This window comes from Adiantum capillus-veneris, chromosome 20 (assembly GCF_014529385.1).
Source record: "Adiantum capillus-veneris isolate H3 chromosome 20, ASM1452938v2, whole genome shotgun sequence".
Lineage (NCBI taxonomy): Eukaryota > Viridiplantae > Streptophyta > Polypodiopsida > Polypodiales > Pteridaceae > Adiantum > Adiantum capillus-veneris.
In genome coordinates this window covers 1067977-1087123 of record NC_140950.1, presented here as the reverse complement: position 1 = coordinate 1087123, position 19147 = coordinate 1067977, and the positions used below count along the sequence as shown (strand labels likewise).

Genomic DNA, 19147 nt, shown 5'->3' with positions numbered 1-19147 from the left:
ACCTTCAAGCGACGCAGACTGCGGTCTGGGGGGCGTTTGGTTGTACAGTCCTCTGAGCTCATGGCCCGTACCTTTTTAGGTTATTTGCGGGGGTAGTGACATGGCAGTTGTACAAAATTCCGTGATTTATGCTGGCAGCTTTTGGGCATGGCTTTTGGACCAGAAGCTTTTGAGTTTGGAGTCTTTTCATGTAAACTGCTTTTGGGGCCTAGGGCCTTTAGATATGAGGCCATGGGCTCATTCTCTTGCATGCTTCTGGACGACAATGCAGAGTCTGGAGTATCGGCTTGTACTGTGTTGATGCAATATAAAGAAATACCGAAAGGGGCGCCAAGGTTTGGGGCCAATACTCTCTGGGGTGGAATTCCGCCACTCTGTGTCGCATTTCGTGTCTCTCTTTCTCTTTCAGTTCAGTTGTTATTGAAGTGCTAAAAGTCAGTTCAATCTGTTCTTTTCTATTGGCACGCGGTGCCCGTCTTGTGACACTAGGACATGAGGACTTCTACATCATGCCTTTGGAAGGGTGTGAGATCCTTTTGGAAATCCCTTTGTTCCACAAGAACAACGTTGTGGTCGACTATAGGGCGAAAAAAGCGACATTGAAGAATGAGAAGGGTAGATATATAGTACTTAAATGTAAAATTAAAGGGCGAGTCTGTCCCACTTGTATCGGCTTCGGCCATTTCCAAATTAATGAAATCCAGTCTGTTTGTTTACTTGATTTATTTAAATGAGTTAGATGACACTAAAACATCAAATTTGTCCGACCTTGAGAAGAAATGATAGGATTTTCTGCAAGCTCAAGCTGATTGTTTCTCTGAAGGCTTACCGGGAGAGTTGCCTCCCCAACATCCTGAAGATCACACCATTGATTTAATTTTGGCAACACGTCACAGAACCGGCCACCTTACCGAGCTAGCAGAGCCCAAAACGAAAAAATTATGAACCAAGTGAAAGAGCTTCTAGAGAAGGGTCTCATTCAGCCCAATATATCACCTTATTGTTCGCCAGTGTTGCTAGTATTAAATAAAGATGGATCTTGGAGAATGTGCATTGACTACATAGCTCTCAACAAAATCACCATCATGAACAGGTTTCCAATACCCAGGATCGATGATATATTGGATACGCTACATGGTTCTACATGTTTTAGCAGAGTCGACCTGAAAAGTGGCTATCATCAGATCAGGATCGCTCCTGGAGATGTATATAAGACCGCGTTCAGGACGTCCTTCGGATTGTATGAGTATTTGGCGATGCCTTTCTGTCTCCCAAATGCTCCTGCAATGTTCAATAGGATGATGGACATGACTTTTAGAGAGTAAAGATCATTTGTGGTGGGCACCTTTTTTGACGATATCATTGTATTCTCCAAGAGTGAGGCAGAGCATAGACACCATCTGCTATAGGTTGTCCAAGCATTGCAGCAACATCGACTAGTGGCTAATGGAAAAAGAGCGAATTCTTCTTGCGAGAGATACACTTTTTGGGACACATTGTGTTTGTGGAGAGTGTAAAAATGGACCCGGCCAAGGTTGATACCATTAGAGAATGGTCAGATTTGAAGAATGTACACGAAGTTCGAAGCTATTCAGGTTTGTGCTTTTATTATCGGCGGTGCATTTGAAAATTTGCGGAGATTGCTTCTCCGGTTCTATTTTGACACAAAAGGGGTTCCTTTTTCTAGGGGACCATGTGAGATTGCAGCCTTCAAGCCTCTCAAAGAGAAGTTGACAATTGGTTCATTGTTAGTTTTAACAGATTTGCAAAAGCCATTTGAGGTTTATTGTGATGCCTTTGGTCGTAGTCTAGGAGTGGTCTTAATGCAGGAGGGCCACATTATAGCTTATGAGAGCTGAATGTTCTCACGCCCAGATTGGGTTGCACAGATTTATGAGAAAGAGCTTTTGGCAGTCATCCATGCTCTTACTCAGTGGCGCCGTTTTCTACTCGGAGCCAACTTTACAGTGTTCACGGACCACCAGAGTTTGGGATATTTCTTGTCTCAGAAACTACTTTCGGACAAATAGATCAGGTGGGCAAATATTTTGTCACAATTTCACTTTCAAATTGTCTATGTTTAGGGACAAAAGAACTTGATGACAGACGCGTTGTCTCACAACCACGATTTCAGCTATTTCGGCGATTTATCATCAGAGCTTCGAGGATATAGATCCGAGATCCATTGGCTGCCCGGTCCCGAGAGGACGTTTGCTTGCGGTTGCAGATGAGATCACCGCTCAATTCACCCTTTTCGCTGCACTTTTGACACGGAGGACGGATGTTATAGAGGAAATCTGTCACAGTAGATTTGCGATCCAGTGGCTGCCTGGTCCCCATAGGAGGTTTTGTTGCGATATCAAACTTGATCATCATCGGATTCACTTCCTTCTCTGCACCTTTGACATAAGAGCAAGCAAGCTTAGGCACTGCCATGACCAGCACACTTGTATATGCGAAGACAAGTTGATATCGCTGGTGTAGTTTTTGAAGAGTGTCAAGTACACACTTGTTTTCCAAGCGTTGGAAACGTTTGATATGTGTGGAGTTTGAAATGACATTTCAGCTCGACCATAATTCGGTTTATTTAGAGGAGTTTTCTTTCTCAAGGGTCATGGATTTAAAATTTGTTCTAATGTCGAATATGATAATGTTATGAAAATGCTTTATTTTCTTAATGGTCATTTTGAAGTTGAACGCTACAAAATTCTTGTAAAATGCTAATAAACTTGGGCCACACTTGATTTGGCCAAGAGGTTCGAATTAAACTCGTTGTTCATACTTTCAAGCTCGTCTGAGTTGCATGTTGAATTGGCGTTTAAAACAGCTATGCTCATGAGATCATAATTTTGGCTTGATAAGGTTGTTAGTGAGGAAAAATCATGCAAAGTTAACTGTTATATATGTATGTACTACTGTGTGCAGTATAATTGACTCATTGGCACTATAGTGGTATAGAAATATTTAGTGATAAGGCTTTTCATTTGATCCGAATGAAAGATTGCTGGTTCATTGGTCAATGCTTTTTTGCTTAGAAATCAATGGGAAATCCAGCGAGTGAGCAAGGCTTGAAGTTCTACAGTGCTCGCATGTTTGTGGCGTCCAACTTGTCTTAAATGCTTGCTGATAGCATTGGGTTGTGGATATTAATAATTGAAAATACTTTTAACTCTTATTGTTCCAGGCCTGTGTTTGTTGTCTTATTGTTGTTTAGTGCTTTACACCCCAACTACTAGTAATTACCTCCCCACCATGGTACATGCACACACTCAGTGCACAGCTCGGCCCACACTCATTCGACCACTACCGGCACTCTCATCGATCGAGCATTGGAGCTACGGAGATCCAGACAGCCCGATTGAGGAGGGGGGCTACACAGCATCGATGGAGACTACAGTAGAGGATTCGAGCCATACTCTCTCGACATCCAGAGTGCAAATGAGGATGGATTCTAGTAGTAGTAGTATTTTTGTTCTAGTTCTTTTGTACCCCGACATGGTATCAGATTCACTATTTTGTAATAGATTGGTCTCATAGGTCATTTTGGCCTTTTGAAGACGTTAATATAAAAGTTCATTTCATTTCTCTCTCTCTCTCTCTCTCTCTCTCTCTCTCTCTCTCTCTCTCTCTCTCTCTCTGTACGCTGCTTGACCGAGCCACTGAGCTAGGCAGATCAAGACGCCCACGACCTCGGGGGATCTGCAACAGAAGATACAGATCACTCTAGCTCGACATGCAAGATGCCCAGCCAGAGTACTGACCATGGAGGAGGTTGATGAGATCCGACAGTGACCGATGAGAGATTTCATCTGAACCCACCAACCCCTCCCCCCCCCCCCCCCCCCCCCCCCCCCCATCAATCCCGAATCAACTTCAGATTTATTTCCTTTCTCCTTAGAGTTTTAGTGTTAGTTCTTTGTAACTTTGTAATGTCCATACTCAGACATGATATTAGATTCACCAATTGTAACTTTTTGGTCTCATAGGTCATTTTGGCCTTTCGAAGACGTTAATATAACATTTCATTTCATTTCATCTCTCTCTCTCTCTCTCTCTCTCTCTCTCTCTCTCTCTCTCTCTCGGCAAATAGATCACCATGAATACCCTAACCCTGTTTTGGAATGCACTTGACATGGGCAGGAATGTGATCAATTGTTAATTGGTTGTGACACAGTAACTGAAATCAAATTCTGCCGATAACATCAGTCACTTGAATGGAAGGCGAGTCTTCCCAGAAGCAGCAGCTGCCAGATGAAGAGAGAGTCAAATTGTCTTGCGTCAAGTACATTGATGCTCTCTGGTTTTGCTACTGTGAGTGTACTTCTTTTCCTTTGTAGCATTAATCATGTCCTTTTTTTCTGTGCTTTTCCTCAATGGGGCCAGTAAGTATCCGCAAACCCACGCTGTATTTCTCCAATTTTGGCTTGTTTGTTCTTGTTGTGCCATTAAACTTACACATCTCCTTCATGTGTTGGCAATTCATTAGTAGACATCATCTATCAAGGGTACAAAGGTCTATTTTTACATGGTTGGGAATTGGGTATCATTTAGGAAGAAATTAGGATATTTTGTTTTTTCCCAACAACATCTTTATCTGAATACAGATGGGATGATCTATTGAGAGATCTATGCATCGTCTATAATTTGGCTGGAAAAACTTAATTTGCAAGCATTTTCTCGGCATTAGTGCAGTATAGTGGGTATTTGATTGTGCTATGCTATACCCCCAATATATGGGTCATTTATTTTACTTTTACAGCATGCTGCTGAGCTTCAAGCATATTTGCAGCTACATACGAATACATGGGTTTTTTGGACATTTTTAGAGTGCTGCTAGACGAATTTCAAGTAATTTCTGTTTGGGGAAAAAAATCTGATTCCTTATTTTCAAAAGCCTAGATCTATTCTTGTGAAATGCCAAGTGTGCAGGACTGTTTCATTCAGACAAAGGCACAATTAGAGAGAGAAGGACAGGAACTCAGTTGATTCCTTGTAGAAAAGGATTGCTAATCCCACATGGTGCTGTATTTAACACAAATATTATCAAGTAAAAATGTGCAAGTAGAAAGCTAAGGCTTTGTTTATAACAGAATAATTTTGTTACTCAAGAGCCGCAATAATATTGGCTCACGCTGCATCATTGTCGTCCAGCGATCATGCATGTGCTGTGCACAGCTTCTCGTCAAACCCTATACTCTGCAGCCCCTCTCCTTCTTGTCCGCTATAGCTATCATGGAATGGGCACCATCTGCCAAACGGAAAAGAACAGACTGAACAGACTTTTAGCACTTCAATAACAACTGAAATGAAAGAGATGCACGACACACGAGATGGAAAGTGGTGTAGTTCCACCCCAAAGAGAACTAGCCCCAAACCTTGGCGCCCCTTTCGGGATTTCTTTATATTGCTTGAACTCGGTACAATGCCGGTACTCGTGCTCTACACCTTCACTCTGAAGCGTGCTAGAGACTGAGCCCTCTGCACATATTTAAATGCCCTTGGCCTCAAAAGCAATCACATGAAAAGCAGTCAACTCAAAAGAATCGGATCCTCAAAAACTAGCCCTCAAAAAGTAGCCAGCGCATATTGCAGAAATCCGTACAACTGCCACGTCAGCAGCCAATGTAAATTACAGACGTCAGTACAGTGCCACGTCAACATGACAACGGAATTTGCGGGAGGTCTGTACAGCAGTTGCCACGTCATCAGTTTGCTACGCAAAAGCCTCTGCGTGTGTGTGGGTCCAGCTTTATTTTAATATAGGTCCCATCGAACGGGAACCTATAAGTTGGTAACTCTTTAATTGTCCCACTTGGCGAGGATTCTAAGTTGGTGAGAACTTCTTCTGCTGCTTCTTTACTTAGGGTTTAGGCTCCTTGGCAACAAGACCTAGCTACTCAAGCAAACTCCCTGAGATCAAACCAAATGGTCGCCACATCTTTGCATCTGCCAAGATCAAACCTGGAGGTACAATCCAATACAATATGCCATACTGCGTACAGACTCGGAAGAGCACATATACTCCCACTGTTGTAACTTGCTTCCTTAAGATCTTCATAAAAAATTGTCCTTGGTACTTGTGCTGTAGAGAAGAATATACCCACTACTGAATTGTGCAATCAATATCAAATACACAACATGACTCCAATACTCAAAAAAAAGAGTAAAAGAACCGGCCCGGGGAACAAGCCCGTAAAGAACGCTGGGGCTGATCTGTAACATGCCAAAAAGCTGGGCAAAAGAGTGTAAGGGAAGAACCTGCAACGCTAGCCAGCTCTGGCCATATCTGCACACTTGAAGAAGGGCTTCCCTCGAGGTTCGAGCTCTCCAAAGGGATGTATGGAAGAAGCATCCAAATGTTTTTGATTGCGGGAGTAGGAACTAGATGTCTCCACCAATTGTCGACACTACCTGCAAACCTATCATCCAAAGGATCTCGATGAATCTATTGTCGATCATCAAGAAAACTGTCCATAGAAGGTTGCAAAGTTGTCCCAAAACTGGTGTAGACTAGCTCACAAGGATCGTAAACTGTCCCGCAACTGGTATTGACAAGCTCACAAAAGGGCAAAGAAGTGACTAAATCTGTAGGGCCACACTACCACTGGGGAAGGAGCGAACATGGAGATAGGAGAAGCCTGCACTCCAACAAAACCTCATCGGATTGTTGTCATTGTTGGCTAAGGGTCTGGCACCACATGCTCCACCTCCAAACCTCATCCAAGGAAGTCAGATGATCAAACAAGAAGTGATTATGGAGGTAAAAGTATCCTCCTCTACATGTCAAAGCCAACTCCAACACATGCACTGTAACATGCACCTGAACTGCTACATACCGGAAGAACAAGAGTCAACTCAAGCCGGAACTGGAACTTCCATCCTTAGATGGAAAATGAAAAATCATAGAACATCCTCTGCTGCAATAAGGGAAGAAATCCCCCTCTGTCATCCTCAATCCGCAATCTGGTACGAAAGTGCAACTGAATCATCAACTTGCTATCCATCGGATAGGTAGCTCCTTCGACAATCCCAAGAAAGACGTGTATTTGCAAAAGGCAAAGCAATCTGCCAATCCATTTCCTCGAAGAAAACACAACCATAGAAACCTCCTCTAGCAGTGATGAAGAAGATCCTACTGCTCTCCAAACATTTCTCTCTGAAGAATCTGCTAGAAATTGGATGCAACAACTGCAAGCTTTCTTCCCTTGCGGGAAGGCACGGTAACATGACTCCATCTTGGATAACCAAAGCAATCCAGCACTGCTTCCTGAAGCATCCATCAAGGTCCCCTCGGTGAAGAGAGGTCGGGGTAATCAAGGGTAAAGACGGGGAAGTTGTAGACGAGGATCCAAGGCCTCCACATATCCAATCTGCCCCAAACTTGAAGAAAACCAGGAAAAAACAGCAAGCTTCTTCTCTCTCAATCATGTCCAAAACCGCACCGGATCAGCCACTCCGAGCATCCAGGAGATCATATCACCATAGGGCTCTGATACCATGTCAAAGTGGTAGCGGAAGATGCAATGAAGACAAGAACTGGCTCGTGATCTGGTTGGTGGGTACCTCGAGTCCGATCTAGAACACCTGCAATGCCAAACACATGAACAGGGCACACCTATGGAGAAGAGAGATCACTGAGGTAAAGAGAGACAAGACATCTGAGAATGAGAGAGAGAGAAAGAGAGAGAGAGAGATCTGAGAAAGGCTCTCCATGCTGATAACAATTTGCTCATACAAGTGACCAAGGATGGTCCGGCATAGAACTGACATGCCCAATGGATAGACCCGAGGACACACAACTGTGACTGCTACTGACACTGCCAACTACTCCTGCACATGACACCAGTGACACGGCCACACCATGGGATGGACTCCCGACACGGATCCTCCTCCTGGCGAAGGAAGGACCTACAGCAAAGCCCGTTGAATGGGCTGCCCTGAAGAAGAATGTGGAAGGGGAGAGCTGCTGTCCATCACCAAGCGGAGGATCACCAAATGCTCCCTGTCTTTGGTCCCATAGCAATGCAAAACCTGCCTTGGCTGGTCTCCCAAAACGCTGGGAATGCTGGCCAAGAAAACGCTGGGGAGTGGTCCCCTCTGGCTGCAAACGCTGGCTATGGGCAGCAAGAAAAACGCCAAGGAAAGGGGCTGCTGGAAAATGCTGATCCACCTCCTCCTGCCGGTGGCTAAAAACACCACCAAGGGCTGGCCGCTGCACCCTTGGGCGCCCTGCAGGGCTGAGAACTGTTGCTCGAAGTACTCCCCCCAGAGGCCTATATATAGGCCTCTGCTGGCTGCTGCTGACCGAACATCTGGGACCCCACGACCAAGCCAATAAATCCCATAAATGGGAATAGGGTAGAAATGGCCTAGAGGGTCCTGGGAAGGCAAAGAGACATGCCAAGGGGGGGACAGAAGCCTACATAGCTATGGAACTGAACCATAACCCGAGCTAAACATGGCTAGAAACGACCCGACATGAGAGACCTACCTCACACTGGCCGGGCACAGCCACAAAACAAGCCCTTACTCCCTAATCTGCTCCTGGGAGATATAGGAGCTACCGCCGGACAAGAAAATGAACTCTAACAGGTGCATACTAAAAAGGGGGACAGCGTGTCCATACTAAATCCATGTAGCTCAAACCAAGCTGATATCTGTGCAAACCAACATGAAGTATCACCCTCACTAGCCAGTTGTTGTGATGACTCAAGTGCTAGTCGTGCATATCTGTTGCGTGGTAGCTCCCATGTGCTATGAATTGAAGACACTAATCTAGCAAGAGCCTCCACTACAATTGGTGGTGCGCTCATCTCAGCTCTGATAATCTCATGTGGCATTGAGGCTTTCACCTTGGATCAGCCTGGAGATCATGGATATAAGTGGTCTTGCGCCCTGATCTACTATGATGGTCCAAGCTAGGCCCCCATATCTACTCTCCATAAAGCATGTTGGAAGTGGCCAATGTGTGAAATAGCGACAGCTTAGTGCGTAGCTCCTGAAACTGCAGCTGTGAACATATCCTCTCTAGTCCTCCTAATGCTGCATATCTCCTCGTCAATCTCGTCTCCTGCAGAGCCTCTTATAGAGAAAGTAGGTCCACTAAATACAACACCAAGTTATGTATAAGAGTTTACATACTCTACTGTCTCTTGTCCAAATGTAAAAATAGGTGCTGATCACATGACCCACCACGTTGTAGCATTGAATACCATCACCTTGGTTTTGCCAAGGTTGATGGAGAGCCCACTGTCATGTGCATAAGCATTTAACGCATCTAGATGTCTTTGCATACCCTTTGGAGAGTCTGAAATAAGCGCAAACTGATTGGCAATTTGGCATAAAGCAATAGAGATCCATGTACCTGACAGCTGTGCTCCTCTTTCCCCTGCAGTCTCAATATAGTGAGCAACTCAGCCCTCATGCCTCCCCATATGTTTTGAGATGATGTATCATGTGATGTTGATGATGAGGATGTAGGGTAGGCTTACATACCTACCCACTCTACATACCCTCAATTTATTTTATTTTTATGTTCCCTTGTACTAGAGTCACACATGGATGTCACCTTTTGGTCTCAAGGTCATTTTAGCTTTCTGAAGACGTTGATATAACATTTCATCTCTCTCGCTTAGGCGAGCAGCTGGACGAGGGCGAGCAGCCTGAGGCAAGCCGCTGGACCTGGGCGAGCAGTCTGACGAGGGCGAGCGCCTGTGGCGAGGTGGCTGACGAGGGCGAGCAGACTGTGGCGAGCAGCCTGACGAGGGCGAGCAGTCTGTGGCGAGCAGGCTGACAAGGGCGAGAAGGCTGAGGGGAGGAGTCTGAGGCGAAGGCGAGCAGGCTGAGTCAAACCGGTTGGCCACCTCTCGCGCTGCCAACTTGCTGGACGAAGGACGAGGGACGAGGGATGAGCTGCTGGGCAAGGACAAGGGACGAGCTGCGGATCCTGGGCTAGAGACGAGGTGCTGATCCTGGACGAGGGGCGAGCTGTTGGGCGAAGGCGAGGGGCGAGCTGCTGGGCGAAGGCGAGGGGCGAGCTGCTGGACCTGGTCGAGGGCGAGCAGTTGGACCTGGTCGAGCTGCTGGTCCTGTGTCAAGAGGGCGAGCAGCTTGCCAAGGGCGAGGACGAGGGCCCTAACCTCTGAAGGACGAGGGCTAGAAGAGCCAAGGGCGACGAGACGAGACCAGCCTGCTAGGGAGAGGACGAGAGCAGTCAAGTCAGCCAAGACGAGGGCGAGGACTTGGTGACGAGGGCGAGGCCAACCAGGGTGGAGGCCAGACCTCTGCTGGTGAGGGCCTTGACTCAGTACTCGCTTTGTTCTTCTCTCTCGGAAGGACCAACCAGTCGAGGATGGTGATGCAAGTGGCTTCACCACCCCACAAAAAATGAAAGCGACATTCAAGCGGAGGAACAGAGATAGCATACTCTCGCCAAGCTCATTGCGGGCAGGGAAAACCGTCAGAATCCAAGATGATTTAATGATGGAGAGGGTTCAAGTGATGATTAAATCTGAGCTCAGCTTTATGAGAGATGACATCAGGAAAGAGATGTACGCAAACGCAGAGAGTTATAAGAATTCTATGTATGCAGATATGAGGAAAGAATTCGATAAAGCGATGCTTGGTAAGCATGATGAGATGTATCTATCTGTGAAAGGGGAGATGCGGCCTCTAATGCGGGCAGAAGTGAATGTAATGGAATGTATTATGCAGAAAAAGTTGGATGAGGCAATTGCAAGCTTTGAATCTTGGAAAACCAATGTGGAAAAGTGCATGAAGGAAAAAGATGCAGTGATTGAAGAGCTTAAAGGGGAACTTGAAGCTTGCAAAATTATGCCCAAAACGAAAGGGGGAAATCAGCCCTCGATGTTAAAGGAGCTCGAAGATATTAAGGAGCAGGTGAAAACTCTGCGCGAAGGGGAAGAACTAAACTCGAAAGAGGCTCCCTCATGGGTGGAGCGCCTTTCTAAAACACAGGATAAAGTTGACGAAGCAGAAAAATGGATTGAAGGTGCAAAGAAAGGGAAGGCCCGGATGCCAGAAGCCACACAGACTTCTACCATCATCAATATGACCATTGAGGAGGAACAGAAGAGGACTAGAGCCCTCCATGTGCGTATTACTGGAATCAAAGACACCGAGAATGTAGAAGACGAAGTGAAGGAACTCTTGCAGCGTATGGGCATCCCGGAACCTGTGCACACAGGTGCTTGGAGAGTAGGAAAGAAGGGAGTGGATGAGAAGGGAAACGTCAAAGAGAAAGCACTTATTTTGCGTTTCCCGACTTTGGAAACAAGGAAGGAATTCCTGAAGAAGAGACCAACACTTAAGAAAACTGGAATATTTATGGGGGATGACCTTACTTTAGCACAAATAGCACATATGCAAGAGTTGATGCCAGAGATCAAGGCAGCAAGGGAGAAGGGAAAATTTGCCTTTTATAGAGGAGGGAAAGTAGTGGTTTTGGAAAAACGCACAGCATGACGGTGCGAGACATATGGGACCACACTCCGGATGGCGGTATGGAATTGTAATGGATCATATAGGCTGGATGTGGGTGCCTTTGAGGATAGCTTCAGAGATAGAGACATTGTCTTTTACTCAGAGACGCATCAGAAATCTGGACAGTCAATGCCAAATGTGACTGGTTATTTATGGGAGACAGCTTGTCGGCCAGACGCTAGATCCCAGCATGGGAGTCGAGGTTCAGGAGGGGTAGCAGTCTTATTCAAGGAGGAGTTGCAGCCGCTATTACAGATTGTCCGGAGAGATGACCAGGCGAGATACATGTGGGTGAGACTGAGAGCTGAGACAGGCAGATTCTTATACATTGCTATATGTTACTTTCCCCCTAGCACATTAGTCTATACCTCACCTAGAGGGCAATCCCCTTTCTCTATACTTGATGATGACATATGGGAGTTCTCTAGAGATGGAGATATCATTCTCTTGGGAGACTTTAATGCCAGGACGGCCAACTCCCAAACGGTATTTTATGATACCTCGGAGGAGATGCTTAGAGAGATGGATATATCGGAGATGGGACTTGATAGACACTCACAGGATAGAGAGCACACAGAGTATGGGAGATACCTCATGGAGATGACGACTACGCATGGTCTGGCCATACTTAATGGTCTAGAGATTTTTCCTTCGTCTGGGGAATTCACATGCTTTCCACACAGACATGGGGCCAGTACGGTGGACTATGTCATGACTTCACCGAGCTTCATCTCTAATATTCAGGATCTCAGTGTGGGTCTTAGGCCTGTTGGAGTAGCAGTGGACCATGATCTCCTGACTTTTTCAGTCTCTTTCCAGTATAGTGCCTCTCAGACACCACGGAGGATTGCACACACACGGTATACTTTTACACCAGAGACGGATTCAGTTTATGTGGAAGAAATTTACAGACGGATGTGGGCAGCCGAGCCTGTATATACAGTGGAAGAGATCACCACTTTATTGACGGAGATCTTGCATGGGGCTGCAGCAGAGGCATACCCACACACTCAACCAGATCAAAGAAGACATTCTGGGAACATGCCTCAGAATAGTTGGTATGATGAGGAATGCAGAGAGATGAGAGTTCAGATTCAGAGCGAGCTTATACTTGGTGTCATTACATATAGACAGTCTCGGATTGCCCTTCGGCGCTTAGTGCGACGGAAGAAGCGGGCCTTTTTAGCCCAGATGGAATGTGATTTGTATCAGCTCTTTTTGAGTCGAGATTCAGGTGAGGCCTGGCGTCTCTTCCACGAGCACTCTCCTCCTCCAGTGATTACCTCTCCCGAGATTTGGGGTCAGTATGCAGCATCATTATATGCAGTACCTGGGCAACCACCATTACCAGACCCTCTAGAACCATGTCCAGCCACTAGTACCTTCTTTACCACTGAGATGGTGAAGAACGCCATTGACAAGATGAGGACTAGGAGAGCATATGATCATGATGGTTTGGTGGCAGAGCACTTGATACATGCTAGAGATTTACTGTCAGAGGTTCTTGCACGATTGTTTAACCGTGTCATGTGTGAGGGACTACCCGAGTCCTGGAGATTATCTACTATTGTACCTCTCTTCAAGGCAGGGGACCCCACTGTGCCAGGGAACTACCGTACTATTATGATAGGGCACACATTGGCACGGTTGTATGCATCCATTCTTGAACAACAACTGAGTAAATGGACAGAAAATGAGGGCATACGAGCAGCAGGACAAGCTAGATTCAGGAGGGGTTTCTCCACTTTGGACCATATTCTTACACTCAGAGCCATTATTGAGGAGGGTCGGGCACATGGGAGACGGATGTATTGTTGCTTTGTGGACTTCCGCAAAGCATTTGACACAGTGCCGTGGGCCAGATTGATGCACAGGCTACTGAAGTTGGGAGTACCCACAGAGATCATATGGGGGATCATGGCTTTATACGGCTCAGTGATTGGCCAGGTACGCACTCTTGAGGGGATTTCTGACATTGTTCATTCCACTATTGGAGTGAAGCAGGGGTGTCCTTTGTCCCCTACACTTTTTGGTATGTATGTAGATGAGGTCTCTGACTACATTGACAGAGAGGGTGACAGAGGCGCTCAACTAGCAGGGACATGGATCCCTTTATTATTATATGCTGATGATATTGGGTTGATATCAGTGTCACCAGAGGGCATGCAGAGACAGTTAGATGCATTGCACAACTTTGCAGAGGATAGTGGACTGTCTGTGAACCTTGGTAAAACCAAGGTTATGGTGTTTAACACCACACCACAGTGGGTCAAGAGATCGGCACCTACACTCGTATATGGTCAGGACACTGTGGAGTACACAAATGAATATACATATCTAGGGGTGGTATTCACGGGACCAAGGTTTACTCTGAGGAGAGCAGCAGAGACTAGACTGTCCAGAGCCTATGCGGCATTGGGAGGGCTAGAGAGGATGTGTTCGTAGGTTCAGTTTCAAGAACCACAAACAAAGCTATGGCTCTTTGATACTTTGGTTGCTTCAGCTATGCTTTATGGGGTCCAAGTTTGGGGACCATCTGTGAATCATGACAGTTGGAGGAACATGGAGAGACCCTTGGTATTTATGATATCCTGGATGATTAGAGCCAAGGCCTCCGTACCACATGCGATTATTCGAGCGGAGGTAGCCGCCCCTCCTATTGAGATTGAGGCTCTTACTAGATCAGTGTCCTTTATGCACAGTCTATGGGATACACATAGAGGCAGATATACTAGATTGGCTCTTGAGTCTTCTAGACAGTTAGCGATGCAAGGAGATGCATCATGTTGGTATGCGCAGATGACCTCATGGTTTCAGAGGCATGGTCTCAGCATGGATAGATTGCCTCCTTTTCAGTATTCCCTAGATGCACCCTCCCTGCCAGTCACACGGACGGAGATCACTAGACTCATTCGGCAGGATCTAATACAGTTGGACACCAGGAGGACATGGGTAGAGCCGATGCAGGAGTTGGGCATGAAGATGGCTTTTTACAAAGAGCACCTTCTCCAACTTTCGGGAGATGGGTTTGTGACTCGTCCAAGCTACATGGACACTCATTTGTCTCATGGTCTGCGATGTGCTATTGGTCAGATTCACACATCCTCACACCAGCTGGAGACTGAGACGGGTAAATTCAGAGGGATACCGCCGGAGTCTAGGATATGTCAACTATGCGGTAGAGAGCCAGAGACAGAGCTACACTACATATGCCACTGCACTGTGTATTATTAGATACGAGGGCGCTTCCATTGCTTATTCAGGGAGGGTTTTGGACCCCTAGATAGAGTCATGAGGTATCAGGATCAGAGATGCCTTGGCTTATATCTACTTGAGCTACACCGACATAGAGATAGTCTGTTGAGGAGACATGGAGCACGACAGTCGCAGAGACAGATCACAGACTTCTTTGGATCGAGGGAGCCAAGAGACCAACCACCAGCACAGGGTTGTACCCGCATTCATACGAGAGGCACCCTCATTGACAGGGCGACTGAGCTCGGTAGATCGAGATGACCACGACCGAGACACAGGAGCACACTCCATCGGCGGAGACTCCAACAGAGGATCAGAGGCATTCTAGCACGACACCCAGATTGTCATTGAGGGCCTATTGTACATTTTCACATTTCACATTTCACACTCATTTTCAGTTTTCATTTTTACTTTCAGTACTTTTTGTACTTGTACTTCAGACGTTGTATTAGATTCACCACTTTGTATCTGATGGTCTCATAGGTCATTTTGGCCTTTTGAAGACGTTAATATATCATTTCATTTCATTTCATTTCTCTCTCTCTCTCTCTCTCTCTCTCTCTCTCTCTCTCTCTCTCTCTCTCTCTCACACACACACACACACACACACACACACACACACAATAAGCAATGAAAGCATCCGCGAATCTCACAGTATGCTGTGTGCTGGCAGATATAATGCTCCTCTGTCTCTGGCTCTCTTTGGCAAACCTGGCATAATCTCTCCTCTTGCGGTGTACCTTTGTATTGCCCAGTCTCTATCTCCAATTGGTGAGATGAGGTGCGTAGGTGGGTGTCTATACACCTGGGGCGTGAGATAAACCCATCCTGTGTCGTGTGCAGAAGATGGTCTTGATAAAAATCCATCCTCGTCCCCAACTCATGTGACAAAGGTCTCCATACCCGATGCTGCCCCTAGCTGCAGGTTGCTCACAACTCTCCTCCCTCCCCCTCTGCCCTGCTTCCTTCCTCTCAGTGCCAACCTCTCCTGTGTTGGCCTCTTTTTTGCGTTTGCTTTCTTTCTTTTGGTTGTTGATGTTTGCTGTTATGTTCTCCTGTGTTTCATGTCGTGCGTGCGTGTGTGCATGTGCGCGCGCGCACGTGCGTGCCTGTGTTGTTTTCTTGTTGTTACTTTTTCGTTTCCATTTGTTTTCTTTTGGTCCTTTGCTGTTTTATTTTTCTCCTGTTTATTTTAGGTTTTTGCAGTGTGGTGGGTGGTGTAGTGGTCGGTTGGGATGGGTTCCAAAGGGTTCTAGCCTCGTCCACAGCTCTTTGCCCTGACCTTCTGATTATTCTTTTGCAGGTCGCAGCTACCATAGTTCTGGATTACTAATGGCGATGGTGGAAGGCTTCTCTCTTCTTTGCTTCCCAAAACTTCAGTATAGGCTGTTCTTCGGGTTGTAGATGGGGTTTCAACCTCTGAGCTGTCCTGGTTGTGTGGCCACTGCCCCCCTGTTTTACATGTATCATTTATCATGTATTGAGCCCCTAGGTTTTGTATTCCATGAAGATCTTGAGGTGTTTTGCTACCTATGGTTAAATCTTCGAATTTGTCTTCGGCCATGTTTTGTAACTTGATTTTTAGAATAGCCTCACGCTTGAGTGGACCTATAATTGGACTTGGGTCCTCTTTTCTCTTCTGCGACTTCAATGGGGAACTGGATTTGGCAACATACTAATGTAAAACTTGGGAATGGTAGCAGGTCTGCTGCTATCAATTTAGGTCTGAATGTTGCTAATGAGTTATATTTTTGTATATTTTTGTCTCTCTTCTGTAGCATGAAGCTAAGCATATTTCCCATTGTCGAGAGTATCACGCTTCTTCAAACAGACTCACCTTTGACCCCTATGGAAAACGAGGTGATTCAGTCCTGGCAAATTATGTGAAAGAAGAAAAATGCATCCAAAGTCTGTTGTGTGCTCTCTTTGAAATCGTAGTTCTTCACTCTTTGCAATGTCCATAGGCGAAACTCAATATAGATGTCATATCTGTTTTAACTGGGGGTTAATAATGGGTTAAGAAGCTTTTGGTATCTAAAGAAAACAAACTCAGATATTATACAGGGGTCGAGGCACAAAAGGCCACAAGGAACCTGCTGCGGATGTCGCCGATATAAGATCAAAATCGTTTAAGATTGTTTGGAGTGTTGTTGGGAATTGCATTCTCGTCTTTAGTACTAGATAGAAGGATGTTCCCAAATTTATTATTCATTTGTTTGTGGTCCATTCATAGGAGCTTCCTAAAGGACTTTTGGTTTTGCAATGGTGTGTGTATTGCTATTGCAGCACCTTTTTATCAAGTAAAGGAGTATTACAGAGAGGGAACTTTTGATAATTGCCGAAGCAAATGGGGGGAACTTTTTGATTGTTTCCAGTTGAAGACTCTACCAGAGGCAAAGTCTCAGGTTTCTCAACTAACTGCTCAGACCCAAATGGATCCCAGCATTTCAAGCGCCGCAGCATTTCTTAATACCATGGCATTTTATAGTAGATAATTTGCACTTAGTTGGGCGAGTTTCATTAATATCATGCCCTCGGATATTTGTAGGAAATCCTGCAATCACGGGAGAGGGAAAAGATGAACGACCATATTTGGCAGTTCTATACGAAAAAAGAAGCCTCTGCAGCATGGAAACGGATGTTTGGACACTTGGATAAGGATTGATGGGTTCTTTTTCGAAGGAAGCTGGGCAAAAGTCAATAGTGGGCAAATGAGAATTTTCAATTGTAACAGTTAGGTTTGGATCTTTCTGTCAGTAAGCAGGAACATCGAGACATGTAGGTTTATTCAATAGCCATCTATTGAAGAGATTTTACTTGTAGCATTGAAGCCACATTTAGGGTACATGTTGGCATTTTGTGATGAAACAATCCCATTCACTTTCTTCATCAGTTGGTGACAGCCACACCACAATTTTTGGCCTTCAGAGCAATCAAGTATTGCAGACTTGTACATTGTTCGCTCTTTGCAAATGTTATATCCTTGCATATAGATTCAAAGAGACTGGCTTTCAGAGGAAATGTATCCCATCTTTTTGGACTGCAACTTATTTCAATAAATTTTTAAGGATATTTGTTAGTTTGTTTTTTTTCCTTTTTTTTTTTGGGGGGGGGGGGGGGGAGGGGGGGTAGAGAAAGAGAGAACCAAGCCTCGCCACTATCTTGCACAAAGAGGGAAGTGATCCCTTTTTGTTGGAGCTTAAGGGTTTGTAATCCAACAGACTCTCCACTTACCATTTTTCTTTAGGGTGAGAATACCCATTCTAAATCCTCCAATGGTTAAATGAGCATAGCTTTCGCTTTACCTCTTTTAGCAATGCTTCCTACTGAACCACCTTGAGCCTTCTCAATTTTTGCATAGTGGGCTTGATGTGCTCTCTAAGCTAGACGGGGTGGTGTGTCAGAGTGACTCCTTTGATATGCTCATAATTAATAATGAAGAGGTTGGTGTGTTTCCTTAGGACTTGCATGTAAGGCTCCTTAGGACTTGGGTGTTTCCTCAGCGCTTGCAGGTAAGGCTCCTTAGGACTCGGGTGTTTCCTTAGGGCTTGCATGTAAGGCTCCTTCTCTTCATCAAGCAAGTCTTTGGCTAACATAGACTATAACCCTATCTCATCCACTTCACATTGGATGTCTTGGCCCTTATCCATTTTCAAATCTTGCAGTAGAACATCCATCACTTCTAGGGAGTTTGCCTTATCTTCATATATGTTTGCTCATCAAATGAGGAGTACTTACTTGTGCTCCATTGATTCACAAGGTTTTCGAGCTCGAGATATTGATGTCTTCCTAGCTTCATATCATACACAATCTTGTAGTTTTTCCCTAAATTTTCTTTTGAGCCACAACTTTAATAGTCCAATTTCCCATCCTCCCTAGCCTTTATTGCCATAAGCTAGTGCCTCCTCAAAATTAGCGGGTAGCCCCCCCCCTTGGTAGAAATTACATACGCATCTATTGAGAGGCTCATCCTAAATGTCGTCCCCTTCACACCATTCACTTTGTGGACACATGGGATATGAAGAATGTTTCCCATTTTTTCTTGCAAGGAAGTGTGCATGTTAAATTCCAGCCCTAGTCTGTGAAGAAGCTTTTCGCGCATTACACAAATCTTTGCACCGCCGTCCACCCAGACATTGAAAATGTGTTGATTCTTAATTTTTGTATTTATTACTAGCAGTGCATTCTTAATGCTTTGGGCATTGATATACCCCATGGATTTAAGCTTATCTTTCCTTGTGCTTACCATTTTTTATTAGGTTCTCCTCATCTTAGGGTAGAGATGAAGGAGATCTTGCTAGGTAGGTACCATTTTTGACTAGGTTCTCCTTCATCTTAGGGGAGAGATAAGGGAGATATTGCTAGGCAGTCTTAAGTCCTTATTTACTAA

General features: G+C 45.3%; 1 protein-coding gene across 4 annotated transcripts in view; it reads left to right on the top strand.

Annotated features, from left to right (window-relative positions):
• The window catches only part of LOC147431981 (uncharacterized), an 85076-nt gene extending 67249 nt beyond the window's left edge, over positions 1–17827 (top strand). For 2 of the 4 annotated variants that reach the window (XM_086491808.1, XM_086491805.1), the window contains 3 exons: positions 4175–4311; positions 17044–17162; positions 17306–17827. In XM_086491808.1, the coding sequence (XP_086347934.1) occupies positions 4215–4311; positions 17044–17162; positions 17306–17422 (333 nt within the window). In that variant the 5' untranslated portion in view covers positions 4175–4214 and the 3' untranslated portion in view covers positions 17423–17827. Of the gene's footprint in view, positions 1–4140; positions 4312–17043; positions 17163–17305 lie in introns of all 4 variants that reach the window. The other 2 variants (XM_086491806.1, XM_086491807.1) reach the window with 1 other exon arrangement.
• The last annotated feature ends 1320 nt before the right edge of the window (positions 17828–19147 follow it).